At 42.3% G+C, this 23273-nt stretch overlaps 1 protein-coding gene across 3 annotated transcripts in view; it reads left to right on the top strand.

Moving 5' to 3' along the window:
• LSAMP (limbic system associated membrane protein) overlaps positions 1–23273 on the top strand; it is a 708470-nt gene that overhangs the window by 642721 nt on the left and 42476 nt on the right. For all 3 annotated transcript variants that reach the window (XM_015092455.4, XM_042231712.2, XM_015092453.4), the window contains exons 4-6: positions 12424–12558; positions 22514–22634; positions 23101–23249. In XM_015092455.4, coding sequence (XP_014947941.1) covers positions 12424–12558; positions 22514–22634; positions 23101–23249 — 405 coding nt within the window. The remainder of the gene's footprint in view (positions 1–12423; positions 12559–22513; positions 22635–23100; positions 23250–23273) is intronic.

The following is a 23273-nucleotide window of genomic DNA, read 5'->3' as shown; positions in this document are numbered from 1 at the left end:
ATGGTAGCAATAGATATTTGGCAAACGACTGTTTGTGCTTGTCCTCAGAAACCATGCTCTACTGTTCAGATCAAAATCCACTAGCATATGTATTTTTAAGTATTTAGGTCTTATTACACCAAAACTTTATATTTTGAATTGTTACTCTTATTCAGCATTGGGAGTCACCCTAACTCTATCCTCTTTACCCCACTGATGATTAATTCCCTTTTTTTTTTTTTTTTTTGGCTGTAGTTATCTTCTTCTGTTTATAAAGAGCTCAGAAAATAAAGAACAGATATAAAAGTGAAGTATTAAAAAATAAGTAGTTTTGTTCTTCACCTATATCCAATTATTTGGACTTCCCTCGTGGCTCAGTGGTAGAGAATCTGCCTGCCAAAGCATGAGACACAGGTTTAATCCCTGGGTTGGGAAGATCCCGTGGAGAAGGGGGTGGCAACCCACTCCAGTATTCTTGCCTGGAGAAGAATACTGTGGACAGAGGAGCCTGGTAGGCTAATAGTCCATGGGATCACAAGAGTCAGACACAACTTAGAGACTAAACAACAACAGCTGTTTAAACAACAATATCCAGCTGTTTAAAAGGAGTCTCCACTTGAATGTTTAAGGTATGAAAATTCATTTTATAATACACACACATACACACACACACCCCAGCTGCATAAAAATATCATCCAGTCCACAAATCAGTCAAACCAAGAACTTCGGGGCCACCCCTTTCCCTCACTTGCCACTTTAATTAGAGTAGAGTGTGTGAAAGCAGCGCCCTCCCATCAGGCGAAGGCAGTCTTGGGGGCTTGTTCATTTCAATCATTTAAACCTCTGTGGTGGCCTTTTCCTCTCCCTTTGTTTTTATTTAAAAAGAAGTGGAGGAAACATCCTCACACAGTGCTTTTTAAACGAAGTGACTTGTCAAGTCAGAGACTGTGGCAGTAATCTGAAAGGCAGTAAATTTAGCGACCCTCACTTGCACCGACAGCCTGTCATGCACTTGAAACAAAATAGCAGTGCAGACAAATCGCTGCTGTTTTCTTATTAAGTGCTGGCCCACTGGCCTCATAGCCTCGCCTGGGCCCACCCTGGGAGGGCGACTGCTGTCCAGAGTAGGCATGAGCTGTCTCCTTGTCTCTCCCGCTCCACCTCTCCAGTGTAGCCCGAACTCTGCAGCCAAGACCCTCACTTCCACTACAATCCCTCTGCCTCACAGAGGCTGAAAAACCCCAAGACTGAGGGGTATTGGTCCACAGAGGGCGGCAACACAAACTGAATGTTGATGGGGTAATTCCTCATTCATTCACTTTGGTCTAAAGGCAAGAAGCAAATTGCCAGACTTCTTACCTGCTTAAACTATTTTCTTTCTTTTATGTTTTTTTAAACTTTCTTCTTATTCACTGGGTTTTTGATTATTTATTTTTTTAAATTGAAATATGCTTGATTTACCATGTTGTGTTAATTTCTGCTGTTCAGCCAAGTGATTAAGTTATACAGGCATCCATCCTTTTTTACGTTCTTTTCCACTGTGATTTAGCACAGGATATTGGATATAGTTCCCTGTGCTATACAGTAGGACCTTGTTGTTTATCCATTCCATATATAGTAGTGTATATCTGCTTACTCCAAACAGTCTATCCTCCCCCTACTCGCCCTCCCCCTTGGCAACCACAAATCTGTTCTCTACTGTTTGTGAGTCTATTAAACCATTTTCTTTTCTGGCCTCCTCCCATCCCTACCCCCCACTTTCCTCTTCATTACGTGCTTATTGACTCTAAGCAAGAATACTTTCCTATATTGGTGAGAAGGGCTCATTTAGCAATGAGGCTAGATTAAGAAGGGAGACTGAGGTTTTGGGGTTGAGCCCCAGTAATGTCACTGCAACATCAGGGCCTGGGATGACAGGATCATGGACCAGATGAGGCCAGGGCCTCCTTTGTTTTAATTACCTTTCAAAGACTTCTCGGCAGCCACAAAATTATGCCCAGTAGTCCTTCCACAGTGCAATTGGCCTGCTGAGTTTAACACATTCACTTACAAAATGCCAGTTGATTTATGTGACTCTTAAAAGCAGCAGCCACTGCTCTCATCTCTCTTGATATTTAATCCTCAGCCTTGGCAGAGTCACTAATGACAGGTCATGGAAGACCCCTACAGTTCTGATGACAATGGTGGGAGGATCTTGGTTGTTGCTGCCTCTGACCAGCAGCTCTAATCTCTGCCTCGCCCCCTTCTTAGGAAATAGTCTAGAAAGCAATCAACACCTGCAGAAAGTTTTATGTCTATTTTATTCCAAAGGAGTCTTCTAAGTGGTTTTTTTTTTTTTCCAGTTTTATCTCTTTACCTCTTCTTCCCCTCATCCTAGAATAATAAAAAAGAAGTAAGACAGTGATTCCTTGCTTTATGACATAATGCTACATCATACAAATGTACTATAGTCCCTACTACCAAGGCTTGAATTACTACCAGTATATACATTACATGCTTAATCACACTTAGCCCTAGTTTCTGAGCAGTTCTATATATTTCTGAATGCCTGTGAAAGGCAATCCCCAAGATAGTCCAACCTGATACCAACCTTGTCAAGAATGGAACTCATTATTTTCATCCCCAAATATGCCCTCTTTCCTACTTTCCTGAATGGTACCAACTGCCTTCAAATCCAAGAAGTCACTAGCTTTCAATCTATGAAAACATGCTGTATTTAGAATATATTTCTTCACACCGTAGAAAACTCAAGTGGACCACAGGAGACCCCAGGACAGGTGAGGCTCCAAGGGTGGGTGATGCATTCCCTTCTCCTGCCCTCACAGACATCTCCACTCTTTCCCACGGAGTCTAGACTCTGCCTCAGCATCCTCCACAGTATTGAACCACTGTCAGTTTGTCAGGGTTGATGATGGCTATTTGACAACCTTGAAGAAACATCTCCACTTTCACAGCAGTTCACAGGGCAGCTTATCACTGTACATTTTGGTACTCAGTACACCAAGAAATTGGCACTGAGAGTAAGCATTGTTGTTATACAAAGGATTTCAGACAAGTAAAATTTCCATGACGTTTCCCACTTACATACCCTGTTTTCTCAAGAAAGAAAGGAAGGAAAAATGGAAAAAAGAAAGCCTAAAATAAATCATTTTTTTAAATGCCATTTTACTCAATGCCTTATGGGAGCGAGAAGGCTCCACTGTGCCTTCATTGAGATGCAGAGATACTGAACATGGCAAGTCCAGAGTCTTCACACCCCCCTTCACACCCCAGCCTATGTATTGCTGTCATATCACGCTGCTCATTTCTCCTGTGTGGAGAACTCTATTTCAGGCAGGATAACCAGATTGCCACACCCTTTTACAATTCGCTGGCTCTGATTCTCTCCACTTGTGTTTTTCAACTTCCTGAAAACTCACTTCTCCCAGTAAGTCTTTCCTAATATAAGTGCATTCTGCAGAAGGCAATGGCAACCCACTCCAGTATTCTTGCCTGGAAAACCCCATGGATGGAGGAGCCTGGTAGGCTACAGTCTATGGGGTCGCAAAGAGTCGGACCTGACTGAGCGACTTCGCTTGCGCTTTCACACTGTTCCTGCAGCTCGTTTGCTGTCTGTTGGCATTTGTGTACAACAATGGCTTCATATTGCTTTTGGAAGGACCTCTGTAAATGAGTACGTATAAACTTTTAAATACCAGCTTTTTTCTCATTGATTGCTTTATTTGATTCTCTTGATGAGTAAGGTAAGTAGAGGAACTTTGAAAAAACTGAAGACTGTCTTTTATTTTCTTTACCTATAACTGAGCTCCACTGTTTTGGAAATTCCCCAAGTGTCCCATTCTCAGCCTCATATTTATATTCAGAAGACAGAACTAGAGCAGATTCCCAGAGCTAAGAATTCAGCTAACGAGAATCTCTACTGATAAAAATAGTCATGCCTAGATAGGAAAATAGTCTCCAAATGTCCACAGACCTGGTTCAAACCTGCGTTCTTCCTTAATATCACTACAAACTCTGGAAATTTCCTTAAAGGTACGCTCTAAACCTGGATTCCTCATCTTAATGGTGTGAGTATGAAAGTAGCTCAATCCTGTCTGACTCTTTGCAACCCCATGGACTGTACCCCACCAGGCTCCTCTGTCCATGAAATTCTCCAGACAACAATACTGGAGTGTGTTGCCATCCTCTTCTCCAGGGTATCTTCCCAACCCAGGGATGGAACCTAGGTTTCTTGCATTGCAGGCAGCTTCTTTATCCTCTGAGCCACCACTATGAATTAAATAGGATAATGTATGAGTCCGGAGAAGGCAACAGCAACCCACTCCAGTACTCTTGCCTGGAAAATCCCATGGATGGAGGAGCCTGGTAGGCTGCAGTCCATGGGGTCGCGAAGTCGGACAAGACTAGGTGACTTCACTTTCACTTTTCACTTTCATGCATTGGAGAAGGAAATGGCAACCCACTCCAGTGTTCTTGCCTGGAGAATCCCAGGGACGGGGGAGCCTGGTGGGCTGCCATCTATGGGGTCGCACAGAGTCGGACACGACTGAAGCGACTTAGCAGCAGCAGTAGCAGCAGGGTCTGAGTCACTTAGCAAAGTATCTAACGTGTGTTTATTAAGTGGTAGCTCCTTCCACAGTCCCCCTGCAATATTTCTTGAGTGCTCCAGCATTCAGCATTGTGCTGTTCATTAGGGGGACAATGATGAGCAAAGCCAGACATGGTCCCTACAATGGAAGATTAGCTGTCACCAATACAATTCCCCATCAGAGGACTAAACATAGAGGATCTTGATTCCAAGCCTAGCATTTAGAAGGGCTGAATGGTTTCTGTAAACTGACACCAAGTAGGAGGTAATGGTTAAGTATGAGCACAATAACAAAACGACATGGCCCTGAAAAGATGTGCTTCTGGTTGGATGCTGAGCTCAAACTATGTCAGCTAGCTGATTTTTTGTGTATGAAAGCAAAAACCCAAACCGTAATGAATTGGATCTCTCTGGATGCCGGGAAATATAACGCCAGGGTATACTTCTTCATTTGCCCTATGCTCATTCATAGAGTCAAAGCCAGTTGTGAATCTTTCCAGGCATTGTGCTTGCCTCTGATTTCTGGGTACTAACTACACCCTTTGGGGCCACAGAAGGCATGGGGCCAGTTTGCATAATCCACACCCTGTTGTGTCTTACTATTCAAAGAGGGAGCATTTCTATAGCAGAGTAACCAACCCCTTCCCTTCTATGTAGGTGCAAATATCTTAATAGTCAGATGCCTCTGTCTCTGGAGAATTCTCTATTCTTTCATTTCTATTCTTCTAACTATTCCTTATAATCATCCTCATTGTATCAGTTCTCTCCATCCACCGCCCCCGCCCCCATTCCCTTCAATACATTGTTCTTCCCTGTGTCTCCTTATTCTCATAAGATTGCTGCTCTAGCAACTGTGTCTGCCGCCTACCCTGCCTTCATTCAATCATGGATCGGTTACCACTCTTCACCCCTCCCTTGATGGGTGATGAGAAGTGGGAATGAGAAGCTGTTTCCACCTTTGGACAGAAATGTTGTCAAATACTGAATGTCTCTCAGGTAGAATGTGAAGCAGAGAAACAAAAACTTCAAAGGATCTAGAGACATGGCTGGAAATATAAACAGAACCCCATCACAAGCATTTTTTTTTTCTAGATTTCTTGTGTCTCTCTCTTCTTTTCTTTTCTTTTTTTAAGCATGTCTGTACAGAAAGTAATGTGCATAAAAAAAGGAAGAAGCAAAAACAGGAACAGGTATGTCCTTAAGATTTAAAAAAAATGAAAACATGAAATGTCCTATAAGAACAGAAACTTGTTACAGCATTTGAAGTTGCCACAGGAAACTTCAAATGGCATCATTGATTCGTGATCCTTTTTTTCTTTTCTTTTTAGAGGTAGAAGTTCATAGCTGGGTTTTGCTCACCCTCTTCACTGCCCCCCTTTCTGACCACAGACACACAAACACCCACATACATAAATACATACATACCTATATACCTGAAAGACAAATGCCACTTCTTTGCCTTTCATTAATCTATGTATATGTGTTTGTATTTACAGCCAATGTGTTTACAGTCGCTTGGAAAATATTCCAATTCAGGTTAATAATGGGACCCATTAAATTAAACCATTATTTAAAACCCATCTTCCCTTCTGTAAAAGAATGATCTACAGAGACGTGAGACATATAACTCAGAATAGTGGGGAAAATGCTTCATCCATTTCCTAACATGTGAGAATCCTTGGAATTTTACTTTAAAGTCATAAAACGCTCAAATTTAACAAGCTTTCTAAGTTTTGTTTCCTGTATCTCAAATAAAGTGAAAGACAGACAGATATAATGGTTATTAAGGTAGCAATCTTTTTTTTTAAATAGGGTATTGGATGTCATACCATGGAGAATTTTCAATAGGCTTGCTGTGTTTAGTGAGCAGATATTTGGGTGTTAGTGAATTTGCATGCTATTTCCTAAAAGTTAAATGGTTATATGTAAATGCATAGCCCTTTGTATGTATGCATATTGAAGGGGAAGGGGGTAGAGGAGAGAGGAGAAGAAGGAAAGAAGGGGAGAGAGAGAAAAACCAAGGCCATGTGTTTCATTTCAAATGGCTGCTTGCTTCCAAACGCCTGGTGACCTTGGAAATCTAAATAAATCAACATCTTGGATGTGAACTCTACAGATTTCACCAAAGCACGATCCTCTGAAGGTACTGTACTCAGAAGGTAGCACCTGGTATACTTTAATTGGCATTATTCCTGACTGATTTGCCTGTACATCAGGGAACACAGAAGGGAACATTTTCCTCCTGCCATTAGCTCGAGGCCCTTCTCTCTGACTTACGAAGAAATATTAAAAGAACTAATATGTACAACTTGAGTAAACAGTGGCTGAGGGGCAATATGCTAATTATGTGATGAGTTTGAAAGGTACATTCACTGAGGAGGACGAGAAGTTATTTAGCCTGGTAGCTGAATATTGCCAGGAGACACAAAAGCACAGCAAGCAAAGGGAGATTTAAACTAAACGCCAGATCCCAGAATAAATAGAACACTCGGCAATGTGAGCAAGCTTGTGGAAATAGGTTGAGATGTTTAAAATACCAAAATACTGAAATTTGCATTTCAAGTAAACATTTATACCAGGGCTGAAATGATAGGAACGAGAAGGGCCCATATTAGCCACATGATGGCTAATATGAGAAGGGCCCATATTCCATCAGAGAATTTACTAACAGGTGGAGTGGCAGACTCTGGTCTAAGAGTCTTCTTCTGAGAGAGTAGAGGGAGATGGTGACAGGACCCATGGGTTGAGAGCAGCTAGTCTGCCGAAACTGAAAGAATGGGAAAATAGGTGCCCTGGAGGGTACAGACACATGAGGGCCAAGGGAGGGGAACAAGATCTGAGTGCATTTTAAGATTCTGCAACTTAACATAAATGTGTTGTAGTCCATGCCTTGAAACAAGAAACTGCAGTTGGTCAGATGAAAAAAAAAATGGCATTGTGCCCATTTCTACCTGGGGCCTTGCACTCTCTCCTGAAATAATAAATACCCACAGCAGATACATCCTCAGGACACTGCCAGAGATGCCCCATCCAGCGTTTCAACAGCACGATACTCAGCACACCCATCCTTCCCCAGTGAAATTGTTCTTTGTTAGCATCATTAAAAGGGGGTGAATGCACACATCAGCTTCTGTCACAGAAAGAACAGAAGGTATGGAAATTACCTCCCAATAGTTGGTTCCCATAAGCGAGAGGATGTGTTGAATCTGATCCTAGTTTCTGCTGTTGTTTCCTCTTTCAGTTAAGCTAACTCAACGAATGTTTATTGAGTAACTAGTCTGTGTTATGGAGACAGCAATTGCACCCCACTCCAGTACCCTTGCCTGGTAAATCCCATGGACAGGGGAGCCTGGTAGGCTGTAGTCCATGGGGTCGCTAAGAGTCAGACACAACTGAGCAACTTCACTTTCACTTTTCACTTTCATGCATTGGAGAGGGAAATGGCAACCTACTCCGTTGTTCTTGCCTGGAGAATCCCAGGGACGGCGGAGCCTGGTGAGCTGCCGTCTATGGGGTCACACAGAGTCGGACACGACTGAAGCGACTTAGCAGCAGCAGCAGCAGTCTGTGTTAGACTCCGTGCTGTGCATGGGGATATTGCAAGACACAGTCTCCAAGGAATTTATAGTCTGGTTTTTTGACTTTCTAGCAACTGAAAAAAAAGCCCATTTCCTCTCAAATCACAGTGGATTAATGAGAAATGATCAAGTGAGAGATTGTGTGTTGTAGGCATAGTGTCCTGTGGGTACAAGAGAAATACACTAGCAAAAAGTGGCAGGATAAGAGGTCCCACTGAAGGATCCAAGAGATAAAGGAAGAATGACAAGAAGGGCCTAGAGATATTGTTTGATATTTTAAATTTTTGTCAAGATTGTTGAATGAGGGAAGACCATCTAGGTTCTCTTTATATTTGGTTAGCGTCTTGAGAATCCCCTGCTCTGATGGACCAGCTGTGCACAGTGTGTGCCGGAGAGACAGGTGGCCTTCAGAGCGTAGGAGAGCTAGCATGGGAGAAACAAAATGACCCTTCTGCCTTATGGGTAGGACACTTAAAGGAAAACTCCCCCTTTATCCTGACGTAGTATTGGGTGAATTCTTCCTAAACACATCAGATTGAAAATTCATCCCATGAAGATTTGATTTATTATCTGCTTTTCATGGCTTCTCAGGTAGCTCAAATGGTAAAGAATCTGTCTGCAATGCGGGAGACATCGGTTCAGTCCCTGAGTCTGGAAGATCCCCTGGAGAAGGAAATGGCAACCCACTCCAGTATTCTTGCCTGGAGAATTCTATGGACAGAGGAACTTGGCAGGCTACAGTCCATGGAGTTGCAAAGAGTCAGACACAACTCAGTGACTAACACACCATCAGGAAAAAATGAGATGATGAATACCTACATTGGTATTCATGTGAGAATCCCAGATGCCAAACCCAATAAATGTTACTTTATTTTTTCCTAATTCATCGCAGTGTTTACTCTCGCAGGTGCCATCTTCCCAAATGGACAGGGCTTTGGTTCTTGCTAAAAATCATCTTTCTGATGCCTGGAACTGGTTTATAGCTTTCAGAAACTCAAAATGCAAGATCAGTTCAGTTGCTCAGTCATGTCCGACTCTTTGTGACCCCATGGACTGCAGCACACCAGGCCTCCCTGTCGATCACCAACTCCTGGAGTTTACTCAAATTCATGTCCGTTGAGTTGGTGATGCCATCCAACCATCTCATCCTCTGTCATCCCCTTCTCCTCCCACCTTCAATCTTTCCTAGCATCAGGGTCTTTTCACATGAGTCAGTTCTTTGTATCAGGTAGCCAAAGTGTTAGAGTTTCAGCTTCAGCATCAGTCCTTCCAATGAACATTCAGAACTGATCTCCTTTAGAATGGACTAGTTCAATCTCCTTGCAATCCAGGGGACTCTCAAGAGTCTTCTCCAACACTACAGTTCAAAAGCATCAAATCTTCAGTACTCAGCTTTCTTTATAGTCCAAATCCCACATCCATACATGACTACTTGAAAGAAAATGCAAGATAGGGATTCATTGCCCAGCATTTCTAGTTATTTTATGGGATGGGAAAAGAATTCAGTGTTGTTGGCCATTTATAAGAAAACTATAGTCCTTTTCTCTTTCTTCTACTAACAGCTCTGTACCTGGGAATGAAGTTGATGGATGTGGAAGCAGAGCAGGGCAAAAACCCCAAACTATTCTGAACTCATCTTTAATTCTTTTTTCATTATAATCCACCATTATTCTCAAAATCAATAATGCTGTCTTTACTGTAAATCCCACTTTTGCACTCCAGATTTTTAATGAGCTTTGTCCTATTTCAGTCTGCAGTTGTCAGTGTTGCCATTTGTCTTCAGAGTATTTATATTTAGCTTGAAGCTTCTTAGCATCACTTAGTTGGCATGACTCTAAGTTCATGGTTGCAAGGATGCTGGAAAGATCTTTTTGTCTCCTCCAAGCCCAAATTTTTCCCAGCTAATCCAGTAAAGTAGATTGTTACCCTTTCCAAGATTTCTGTTTTCTTTCTTTACCACATTCAACTTCTGTGGCATGAGAAGTCAGATCTGACTACTTGCATGAGTGTGGAGCAGAAAAAAGGTGAAAACAAAAGGAAGAAAAAAAATAGCATTTTATAAATGCAGTAAGTCTCCTATATACAAACCTTCAAGTTGCAAACTTTCAAAGATGCGAATGTGCCCTTGCATGTCTAGTCACATAAGGCATGAGTGAAATTGCAGCTTGCCCTGCATCTCCTATTGCTGATGATTCATCAACTCCTATCTCCCATCTTCTCTTCCTCCTCCAGTCAGTAACTCTTCTTGCCTGTACACAGATGTATGCCAGCTGTTGTCCTATAGTACTGTACTTTTCAAGATACTGTACTATAAGATTAAAAATGTTTTCTTTATTTCTGTTTTTATGTATTATTTGTGTGAAAAGTATTATAAACACATTATATTACTATATAGCTAATTATGTTAGTTGGGTACCTAGGCTAACTTTGTTGAACTTATGGACAAATTGGCCTTAGGAACGTGCTCTTGGAATGGAACTTGTTCCTATGCATACTGTAATATGCAGCTACATGTTATCATTTAGCTACCAAGTTGTGTATGACTCTTTTTGACCCCATGGACTGTAGCCCACCAAGCTCCCCTGTCCATGGGATTTCTCAGGCAAGAATATTGGCGTGGGTTGCCATATCCTTCTCCAGGGGATCTTCCCACCCAAGGATGGAACTCATGTCTCCTGAATTGGCAGGCAGATACTTTGCCACTGAGCCACCAGGAAAGCCCACGTACAGCAAGGCACTTACAGACTAATTCTATAAAATTCTCAGTAGAAGCATGTGCTTGATAATAATTCTCAGTAGAAGCATGTGCTTGATAATGTGCAGGACTCCAAACCAAATTATTATAACTATTGCCTTTTTGTTCCTGGGTTTGCAAAGTTTCCTCAAAACTAGTGATAGTGACAATTAACAGAAGACGTGAAACCTAAGAGCTGACAGCTGTGTTAAAGGATGTTATCAAAGAGGCACTAGCTTCTATTTGGAACCTAGTTAACAGAGTTAGCTGACATATTTAGACAGTGAATTTGTCTCTCTGCTGGCTGGCTGTTATGTTGATTTGGCCTTCAGAGAATTTCCAGAAAAGGAAAGCAGCCTGTAGTATCTGAAGAGAGCTATTATTCGGTACCGTTTAGTGTAGAAGGACCAGGAGCAGGTTCTCCTCACAGTGGCAGGACTGTGTCCTCTAGGACCCTCCCAGCTACGCTGTTCTAATGCAACAGCAGTGGCATTGGTAACTTGAGGGGGGACGGAAGTTGAATTTAGCTGAATTTAGTTGAATTTAGTCTGTAGGACTTTCTGGCCAAACTCTTCCCTACTCAATCCCCATTCCTCTTCACCTTCTCTCTCGCCGTTTTCTCTTCCTCCCCCTCTATGTCTCACCCCTGAACCTGCAGAAAGAAAGTAATTTAATTAACAAACCTGACTATCTTGAGATTTCTTTATAAAAATGGACACATCCAGCTCTGTGCAGCTTTCCAAAATGGGCCTCCAGACCCCTGCTTCCAATGAATTAGGCCAGTGATATTTAGCTCCCTAGCCAACCCCACCCCACCATGTGACAAAATGAGCCGTCAGCAGCACATTCGCATGGATCTGGTCCATGCCCTGAAAGTCTCATGGATGATGTAGTTTGATACTGAAGAAGGAAGCCATAACTACAACACAGGGTTTCAGACATGACCTTTGTGAACAGAATTCCACGTAAGCTGGGAGAGAAGAGTGACAGCTTCTCAAAAGGAAGCAGCTTGTCCTAAAAACAACTTTAGTGGAAAGTGTGATTTGCAATGTGGTCTAATGGATGATTCAGCCCTTTGGGGCTGCCCCTCTGAGCCCTTTACAACTGGCATGCCCCTCCCCACAATTCCCACTTTGCTCTAAGCCTTTAACCAGTGACTGATGGGTGTGATGTAGAAACATTCCAGTTTCTTGACTCTTGATGGGGACGACTTGGAACTGGGCTCCATGCTGTGCCCAGAGCTCCCTGGGGGACTGAGTCAGGTTGCCCGCTATGAAACAAGACTCGGCATTGGCATTGCTCCCTGGCTTGGCTCCTTTCTCTCCCAGATCCCATTTCCCCACTCTCCTACCAGTTTTTCCTGAGAACACTGCCTCCTTGATCATTTTCACATGACTTTGTGTCTTGGGGTCTACATCCATAGAGCCAAAGAACACTATCAAATTATTGAAAAGCCATGTGGATTTATTGCTTCTAAAAAGAAAAAAAAATGATCTGCTGCATATTTTAAACTTAAAAAAATCATGCAAACCTCTGTTTTTCAGGAAGAGAATTTGAAGGAGAAGAAGAATATCTGGAGATCCTCGGCATCACCAGGGAGCAGTCAGGCAAATACGAGTGCAAAGCTGCCAATGAGGTCTCCTCGGCGGATGTCAAACAAGTCAAGGTCACTGTGAACTGTGAGTATGGCAGGAGCCGGCAGAGGCCATGTGCCCAGGGCCCGCCTCCACCTCCCGCGAGTTCTACAGATCCTGTTAGCAAGAGAACATTGCATTCCAAGCAGATGCTCCTCTGGTCAGGGATGCACATTTGTACATTGGACATATCCAAGGGCAGGACTTGGCCTTTGAATTTGATAAATCAACTGTACCAATTCTAAATATAACCCATAATGCATTTAACAATACACTCTGTCTTTTACTCAGACTATAGAATTAAGAAAACATGATCAGACAGCACTAGCAGTTCAGGCAATCACTCTTCTGGTCTTTGTGAAGACCAAGGTCACACCACTTTGGCAAAAACAACAATTCGTATCTGCTTTAGCTGGAATTTCCATCTTAATGGATTGTTTGTCAGAAGAGAATAATTCAAGATTATATTTTATCCTCGGCCATTGAGCTAATTGGCCTTGGAAACAAACTTAAGCCACCGTGGTCAGATACCATGTGTCCCTGATGGAGACAGGGGATACCTGATAGGTTAATATTGGTTATGTATTTGTCCCCAAGTATGGGCAGATTAGAAAGGAAGATTTCAGTAAGATGCATAGGTAAGTGGGCATACTTTGAACTTCTCAGATGAAAGGATCCTTAGATGTAGTTCAAAAGAGAAGAGGGGGAGGCAGGGGCAGATCCGCATGATGTGTGTCACCCAGCAAAGGAATAAAGAGAATTCGTTTACCCTGTTCAGCGAGGAGTGACTTTCCACGTCATTCAAGTTCCACATCACATAATTGTGGCTAGTGACAGGGACAAAAGTGTGTCTTGTCAGTTCTCTCCTGTGTGTTTAACACACACACACACAAGTACATACTCCACACAGACACAGATGCACAGATGACATATATACGCACATGCCCAAAAACACACAGTCACACATGCATAGACACCTTAACCCATATTTGAAAATATGCTTTGGACGGTGATAAGGTACTTTGCACCATCTTAAGCCTTCCATGCAATTGACCTAGGTGTTGCTGGTTCTGTATGAAGTGCCTAGCCAGGTAGATACCAATGACTCTGTTTCAGGGTTTGAAACACTAAAGCCCAAGGAGGTATAATTGCCTTTCCAAAGTGACACAGAAAGCAAGGGTGAGAAAAGGGATTCAGACTCCAGTCTGTGATTCTAAAGCCCATGCCTTTCCTTAGGAGAAAGAGGAACAGGTGTTTTCAACTCTTAGTATGTACTAAGGGATTTATATTTGAGCTTTAATCCTCACAGCAAACTCATAGGATAATCATCCTTAGCCTGATTTTTAAAATTTGGAAACAGAGGCATAGAGAACCAAGGAAACTTGCCTTAGGTGACCTGGTCTATTCTGGGCTGCGCTCTTTCCCATGGCCTTGCTCCAGCCTGGCAGCCTTCTGAAACAGAAAGCGAAATCCCCTTCACACCATACTTCGATGGTTCTACAGATACCACGCCGCTGTATCATCTATGGCACTCATTTCCAAGAAGCAAGGGGCTGTGTTTGATAAGGTCCGAAGTGTTTTTATCCTGTCACTGTCTGTGATTATTTTTTAAGTAATAGAGATTTGAAATGCCAGTATTACTATTCTTTTCCAGTCCTGGGTGTGTTTCAAAGACACATTAATGATCTCAATGTTATAAAATGCTTTAGGACCTTTTTTTCACATGAAAGGCAATTTCTCTGGTATTGATATAAGTTTATAATTAGGTTAACCAGCTTCTTTTATGTACATACAGCCATGCCGTCCTCTTCCACCTCTTCTCTGACTTTCGGAGTTAAGATTTTATTTTCTCTTAATTGACCTTCATCTTAATTAGATTTCTGAAAGTCCAATCATGGAGTACATTGAAAATATTTATGCTTCCATTGTGTGAAACATCAAAGCGGTCGGCGTTGCAGATGGTTCCCTAGATCAAAGCCAGCCGCCTGGGTCCTATTATTATTAGTGCAATTAGTCTGACACTGCTCCTTCTTGACTGTCCCTGAAGTGTAACTTAGAACAGAAGAAAATACTGATAATTTTCAAGAAAAGCCTTTTATAAAAATGTGAGCTTTTCCAAGTGATGAATGAACCACAGAAGAATATGTACAGAGCCTCAAGATGCTAAAAAGACATGTCATAAGAAATTACACAGAAAACTAAAATGAGCTTAGTCAGCCAGTCTGTCCTAAACAGCAGCACCTAACACATGCTTTATAAAAATTGCTCAGTAAATGTTTACTGAATGAATAGGTGACCCACACGCTCACAGGTAAATTCTGCTCTCTCTTAACATTTCTCCAGACTTTGAACATTGCTATTGGTCACAAATCAAGAAGCATATTCTAAGTCAGTGTCCTTTGGAAACACCTATTACCAGCACTTCATTAAGCTGTGTTTATATTATATTAAAACAACTAGGCACTGCACCTGTCGTCCCGTTCAAACAATTCACCCTACTTAAATGCATTTGTATTAAAAAGATGAAGTCTCCAAGATGAAATTACAGTTTGAGGCCTGGTTAGCAAAATTCATTGAAACTGACAAATTTCCAGCATCACCTTCATCACTTCATATAAGCCTGCCTACCCAGGTGGCTAAAGAGTCTGCCTACCAATGCAGGAGATGCAGGTTCGATCCTTGGGTCACGAAGATCTCCTGGAGGAGGAAATGGCAACCCACTCCAGCATTCTTGCCTAGAGAATCCCAAGGACAGAGGAGCCTGGTGGGCGCAGTCCATGGGGTCACAAAGAGCTGGCCACGGCTGAGCACAAGTGGTTGTTGTACTGTGAAGATGGCCTTTTCTTTAAGCTGATTCCGCTTCCGTTTCAAGGCACAAGGTTTGCAATTAGGTCAGGGGAGCAGAATGACTAACAGAATTAATGGCTGAATAGATCATCATAATGAAACTGATTCAGAGTACCACTTAAAAAAAAAAATCCCAGTGCTGGTAATTTTTTCTTACTTGCATCTCATTGATTCATTTACTCAGTTGCCAACAGATATTTGTTGCAGGGCACTGAAAGCTAGAGCAGTAAACAAGAGAGAGAAAACAGTTCCTCTGTTTAGTTCACAAGCTGGATCTTACAGTCTCTCCTTTTTATTCCTCTTGGATAATCCAGGTCTTCCCTGCTAGCTCAGAGGTTAAAGCATCTGCCTCCAATGCGGGAGACCCAGGTTCAGTCCCTGGGTCGGGAAGATCCCCTGGAGAAGGAAATGGTAACCCACTCCAGTATCCTTGCCTGGAGATCCCATGGATAGAGAAGCCTGGTAGGCTACAGTCCACAAAGTCGCACAGAGTCGGACACAACTGAGCGATTTCACTGGATAATCCTTCTCCACAGTTGATCTACAGCACTGTGCACAGCCATTTGCATTAGACATGCAAAATCTATTTTCTAAGCGGTAGGAGGTCCCGGAATTTACAGAAGCTAAATTATTGACCTGAAATCTCTTCAACTAAATAAACTGAGTAGAATTTCATTCAGTAGGCACGACTTCTATTTTCTCATATCTTAGAATTTAGCTACCAATTTCATCCAGATACCAACCCTAGGGACAACTGTCCTCCATTTACCGGTTCTAGATGTAATTCCTCAATTTCAGTTCTCACGGAGAGTTAAAAGTAGCTACTCATGGGTTTGTCTTATCCTAGTACCCACTATCCCAAGGATAATGTTCAGCAAGTGCTGCTGCTGCTGCTAAGTCGCTTCAGTTTGTCTGACTTTGTGCGACCCCATAGACCGCAGCCCACCAGGCTCCCCCGTCCCTGGGATTCTCCAGGCAAGAACAATGGAGTGGGCTGCCAGAGGGCTGAATTTTATTTGGAGTCTTCTTATACTGGATGGTTTACCTATTCTTGGAGAACTTTTTCTCAAGATCTGCCCCCAGCTGTCAGGCCTGCTGCCGCAGAACCCATCGAGCAGCTCATATTCCTGCCTGCAGCTTTTCCACGGCTACCCCTCCAACTACGATCACACTGTCACTCTGTTACTTTTATTTTCTTCTTTTCTCCCTTTGAACTCAGCTCTACCTGCAGTCTGGTGTCAGAGCTAATCAACCCAACCAGGTGCTGTGGGACACGGGACCTTGGCGTTTCTAAAGCTCACCCTTACATTCAGTAGCCATGTATGAAAGGAAGTGAGGTTACCTACCGTATTTTCCACAACTGTGACCGGGCACATCCTTTGTCTCCAGATAATGTATCTGTATTTTAACTGAACTCTTCAATACTTTGATTCATCATCTAATGATAAAAGTTGAGGAAAATAACTGCTCAATATGGAATGAGACTGGCTACCTTCTCTAAAACTTCATGGCTACACCTCTCTATTCTCCATGACAACCTGCAGTTTACTCTGTGTTGGGGATGATGTCAGTAAAGTGAAAGTGAAAGTGAAAGTGAAAGTGAAAGTGAAGTCGTGTCCGACTCTTTGCGACCCCATGGACTGTAGCCTACCAGGATCCTCAGTCCATGGGATTCTCCAGGCAAGAATACTGGAGTGGGTTGCCATTTCCTTCTCCAGGGGATCTTCCCAACCCAGGGATCGAACCCGTGTCTCCTGCATCGTAGGCAGATGCTTTACCATCTGAGCCACCAGGGAAGACACATCCTAATGTCCGTGAGTCTATTATGGGATTGTCAGATGAACTATTCAGTAAGAATCGAGAGTACTGCATTTTTCTACTGTAACTTTGCCATGTGAGCAATAACCATCATTTCCTGCAAACCTCCAGAGTACCAAGACTCTATTGGAGATTTTGTATGATTCACTGTAATCACCTCACCAACAGTGGCCAAGCAAGGAAGAGTGTGTGGGACCTGGCCTGCTCCATAAAAGGAGTAATGACCTACTTTATCACTGACAGTTTTTGGTATATTTGGTTTAGTATTGCTGGTACATGGTGATCTTTAGAAAAAAAAAAAGACAACTTTTAGTTTTATTATTTTTAAATTCTCTGAAAACAATGACGCTCTTATTGCCGATATTCTCTGCTCCCCACCCAGTTGGCCCACCATCACACATTAACGTGGGGGGATAATCAAATCATCCCATGCAGAGGACAAAAACAGAGCTCAGAAAATGTCAGCATTGTCTGCCATAAGACCAAATAGCCTGTGAGTGGTAGAGATAGGACGCTGCCCAGGTCTAACTCCAAAGCCCTCTTTCCTTCCAAGATATCATGTGAGAAATAGTAAAAATAATAATAATAAACGTAATCTCTTCAGGTGATAAATATGCTCTGATATATGAGACTTCATTTGGTCTTGTCATCAAACCTGTGAGACGGGTAGGAAGGTCTTATTATCTCCATTCAAAGGTGAGAGACTCTAAGAAGTTAACGTGTCACCCTCAAGAGGCAACAACCTAAGTGCAGAAGCAGCAATTGAGCCCGCAAATCCTGATTTCTAATGTGGGTTTATACCCACTGTCCCAGTGCATGTTGTGCCATTTGGGGTGCCTTATGATAGCTGAAATATGTAACATCTACCTTTTAAGCTACCAGCATGCTCTCCGAAATGGTGTTCTTGCATGTTAGGAGTTAATTTCTCTCCAGAGGAACTCATTCAAATGGAAATACAGAGAAGTTCAGAGCATGGGCTTCAGAACATGAGTTCAAATATATACTCTATCAAATGCTGGTTGTGTGAATTTGCACAATTAACTAACCTTCTGCAGACCTGCCTTCTCATTCATAATATAGGGTTAATAATCCTTACTTCTAGGGCTACTATTTAGATGAAAAGAATAAATAAAGCCTAGGGGAGTGCTGACACATGGTAAATGTCTATAAATTGAATCTTTTCTCAAGAATTTCGCTCCTTTATACTATTATTCCAAACACTGGGAAGATTAAATGAGTGATATTCTGTTTGCTAGGCCACTATCATTGTTATCATGTTCATTCTAGTTGAAAGAGTCTTGTTGATGGTGATATGAGAAGAAAGCCCTTATTAATATTTTCAGAACCCAAAATTTTAAAGTAATAACCAGAAGAGTCCTCTGACAATTGTAAGCTATTGCAAAGTCATGTAAAGAATAACAATGGGCCTCTGTGCAGCATTTTTATTAAGCCACATTTTAATTATAACTGTATTTTGAGCGAGGACATCTATTATTTTAACCATACCAGACATGCCACGATATGATTTGTAATAACTTTCTTAGCCTCACCTATACAAAGTTCATTACAAATGAATTTTGAAATGTTCATTCCAATAAGCTATGGAATGGAACAGACCATTGTGTCATTTGAGAAATACTAGAAGTAATGAACTATTCATACATTTATCATTCTCTGTGACAACACCTTGGTATGAGAAACTTCCTAGACGCTCAAGGAGAAGAACAAGTGTTTGGCCTTTATAACTGACCAGTTAGTCCTGTCCCAAGATCAATGCATTTAAAAGTATTCAACCCTAGTTCAACACCACCCTCACCATGCTGGCATCTCTAAGGAGCTAATACATAGCGTGTGTGTGTGTGTGTGTGTGTGTGTGTGTGTGTGTGTGTATGTGCACATGCACGCTCTAAGTCACTTCAGTTGTGTCTTATTCTATGTGATCCTATGGACTGTAGCTTGCCAAGGTCCTCTGTGTGTGTGTGTGTGTGTGTGTGTGTGTGTGTGCTAAGTCACTGCAGTTGTGTCTGATTCTATGTGATCCTATGGACTGTAGCTTGGCAGGGTCCTCTCTCCCTGGGATTCTCCAGGCGAGAATACTGGAGTGGGTTGTCATTCCCTTTTTCAGGGGATTTTCCCGACCCAGGGATTGAACCTGTGTCTCATGTCTCCAGCATTGGCAAGCAGGTTCTTTACCACTAGCCCACCTGGGAAACCCAATAAATAGCTTACTACTTAGCTATTCAGGTTCTGAGAAATTAGTAAAAGAGACATACAGGAGGCCCAATTGCCCCTATTGTGAGAAATCAACGTGGTTAGAGGTAATAATTTGGCGTGCCCCATCTACCTCCCCAGATATGGCAGCCCTGGACCAGGACAGGCCTGCCCACATGAGAGCAGGAAGGAGAGAGCCTAGGTAAGACATCAGTCTGGAGAAGCAGAGGACCTCTGATCCCCACCAGAAGTCTGGTCCCAGAAGAAAGAAAGAAGAGAGATGAAGCAAACAGACCGAGTTTGTTCTTCCCTAATTTTTCTGGTAGAAAAATCACCCCCTGGGTTCCAGAGCAAGGAGGTTTACTAAGTAAGCTCCCACCCACCACACGGAAGGAAACATCCAGAGTGAGGAAGAACGTTTCCATAAAACTGTACAGCACGGACTTGTATGACTTGGATGAGGGCTGGAAGACCTCCACCATGGACTATTAATATGTTGAGGTGCTCCAACTATGAGCTCCAGGGTGGAGGCGATGGAAAACATGGAGTCTGGCCCAGGTTGGGGCTGGTCATCACACTGTTAACCAGGTAGCTCCAGAAACTCATAAACACTGGTGAAAACTCATTTTACAAATTGAGAAGTTAAACAAACCCATAGACTCACAAACAAGATCAGCCCTCTGCTCAACATTCTACAGATTGTAGGGTTATTAGCAATGTAAGAGCCTAACCTAATACAGCAAAGTGGTGAAGATGGGGGACTAACATTATTCAGTGGATGGCATCACGTGGATACTCAGGTTGGAAACTTGGGTGTTATCTTTGATACTCTGCCCTCACCGTTCACAACTAATCTTGTCCGTTCTGCAGTCCATATCTTCCGTCTCAAATCTGTCCTATTCATTTCTTTCCATCCCCTTTATCACAAACCTAGTGCAGGCTATCTCTGGGTTCCTTCAGCAATCTCCAAATGATCCCCCCTGCGCTTGGTTCCAGCATGTTTAGATGACGATATTGCAACAGTGGGACTCTAGACAAAGTAATGAGCTCTCTTAATGCTAAAGGACAGAGACTAAATTTGAGCTCAGGTCTGTCAAACTTTAATTCCAAGCTCTTAATTTTTACTCAATGCCCCGTCTCTGTACAAATACCTCCCTCATACCACTACCTCTAATCATTACATTAACCTCTGAACTCATGTGCTCTTACAATTGACATAACCAATTACAGAATGAAAGAATTTTAAAAGGAAACTTGGTGATCATTTTAAACTAATTTCTTATTTGAAAATATGAGAAAGAAAAAGCGCGAAGGGGTACAGACATTTGACTAGGCCACAGCTCTGGTTAAGAGTCAAAATTAGACCTCCAGTTTCTATTTCTGGTTGCTAATCCTGAGCCCCCAACCCATATATTAGATAAATGAGTTACAATTTTGAAATTAGCAATTTAAGGATTAAAGGTATGAAAATACACTTGGGTCCTCATACTACCCATTTGTGATGAATAGGCTGTTTGGGTTAGAATTGGCCTTTTTTTTCCAAGTTGAAGTAATACTCTATAGATCTCTAATGTGTTGTTCCTTCATTTTATAAATAATAAAACCAAGGCTCAGAAAGATAGTGTGTGATGGGAAGTCCACACAACCAAACAGAGACTAAATTCCAGCAAGCCTAGGTTCTAGTCTAGGGTTCTTTCCACTCTCCATGTTGCCTTTCTGTGTCTCTACAGGAATGAGGAGATCAATCTAAAACAGAACAACAACCCCTCCCTCTCTGGCACGTGTTTACGCATGGGCTGGCCATGCTCTCCAGGTGTACTCTAAGGCCTCCTCTCTCTGACAGTAATTCAAAGACGCCCAAGCTCATGTGAAATGAAATGGGGGAGAAAATAGCAGACTAACCTGATGCTTTTGTATATCTTTTTAAACTAAAAGAATCCAGATCTTCTAGAGGCAGAAAACTTGGAAAATAGTTTTTGATTATGAAGATAAAACCCTGAAAAAAAGTGAGCTGAACCAGGTGCTAAAGAGCAGAGGTGAATTCAATGATTTTTTAATACTAAAGTTCACTTCACTGATTTACCTAAATAAGGTTTTTCATCTGTAAAATATAAACAGGTGGTTTGGATCTATTTTATCCATGTACACACAGCCAAGTTGCCATTTTCTGGCAAATGACCTTTGGACAGAAGTCTTTTTCTCCTTGGAAAGTCCATAAATTGCACTAACACAGCATCCTCAAGCCTAGAGCTTAAGTTTACCCTTGTGGCTGAGTCCTGTGATCCTGTAAACCCTTGTTCCACTTTCCATGGGATTGCTTGAGAGAATCATGGAAAATTAGAATGTATTTCTGGGCTCATTTCAAGGCTGTCACAGTTTTGTGGGCCCAGTACTAAGCAGAAAAAATCAAGTGCGCAACAGCCAAAGAGAGAAGAAGTTGGAACCCCAGGAAGATATTCATGTACCATGACAGATTTCAAACTGCACTCTCACTCATAAAAGCGAAACTGACCTGGAGAATGGAAATAACGGAACACAGAGGAGGGAAAACAGTATAGCAATTATTTAACATCAGTTTGTTTTCCTGAATTCTTGCAATGGTATCAGGCTAAGCCTGAGCTAAATGGACTTTAGTGCTCTATGATTTTTGTCAGATTTCTTACTACCATCTCTGAAGGTAACAATAATAATGATGATGCTGATGAAGGTGAAAAAGAAAAAAGCTCAGATTACACATTTCAAATCCCAAGTCCTTTAGTATCAACCACTTAATGTACAAAAAGAAAAGAAAAAACTATGTAAATATGATAACCTGTGATTGGAATAACAGATGATCTATTGGAAGAGAAAAAGAAATCCTAGACTTCATTTCCATAAAACCCTTTTCAGTGTCACATTTAAATAAACCAAGTCTACAGTTTCACTGATCTCTTATTTTCATTTAGTTTTCTAGTAATCAGTCCCATTCAGCCAATCACATCATTCACATAAATGGAGCTTTAAGGCGATTTTGGTCCTGCTCCTCTGCAGTCACACTATTCTTTCTAAGTCCTCCTGGTGTGGAAATTCTGGCGCACCATCCAAAGCTCATGTAAACTAAACTGTCTGTCTGTCCTTCCTATAGATCCTCCCACTATCACGGAATCCAAGAGCAACGAAGCCACCACCGGCCGAAAAGCTTCCCTCAAATGCGAAGCCTCGGCAGTGCCTGCGCCTGACTTTGAGTGGTACCGAGATGACACCAGGTTTGTTCCCAATCTGCTGTGCCCCCCTGGGTCTCCCCTGCTCAGCAAGGGAAACCAGAAGCCTTGATGAAACACCCACCCTAGCCGTAACCACTAGGCCTTTCCAATTAGACTATTCCTTTTCCAAGGCTTTTTACCTGGTGCTTTGGGACTGTAGCTCTTAGACTCCAGCCCCAAAGCATGCAGTTTACATGCACAGAGTGGGCAGTTTCCACCTGCATGTCTTTCTTGCCTGGAACAGAAACCAAAGCCCAGTGAAACTCATCCGTTCCCAAGCTGTCTCCATTGGTAGACTTTGATTCTGATACTTTGGGACTGTGCCATTAAAATGAGGAATTGAGCAGGAGCAATAGGCTCTAACTACTTCCTTTCGCTCCCTTTTCTTCAGTTTAAAAGATGAAAAATAAATGACTGCACCAAATCTTCATAGTTGTTTCTCTTTACTCTTCTGTCTTTGAACCCTTAGGATAAATAGTGCCAATGGCCTTGAGATTAAGAGCACGGAGGGCCAGTCTTCCCTGACAGTGACCAATGTCACTGAGGAGCACTATGGCAACTATACATGCGTGGCTGCCAACAATCTGGGGATGACCAACGCCAGCCTCGTCCTTTTCAGTAAGTATGCCAAAGAGGGAGCCC

Source organism: Ovis aries, chromosome 1 (assembly GCF_016772045.2).
Source record: "Ovis aries strain OAR_USU_Benz2616 breed Rambouillet chromosome 1, ARS-UI_Ramb_v3.0, whole genome shotgun sequence".
Classification (NCBI taxonomy): Eukaryota; Metazoa; Chordata; class Mammalia; order Artiodactyla; family Bovidae; genus Ovis; species Ovis aries.
This window is presented reverse-complemented; position numbering and strand designations above follow the sequence as displayed.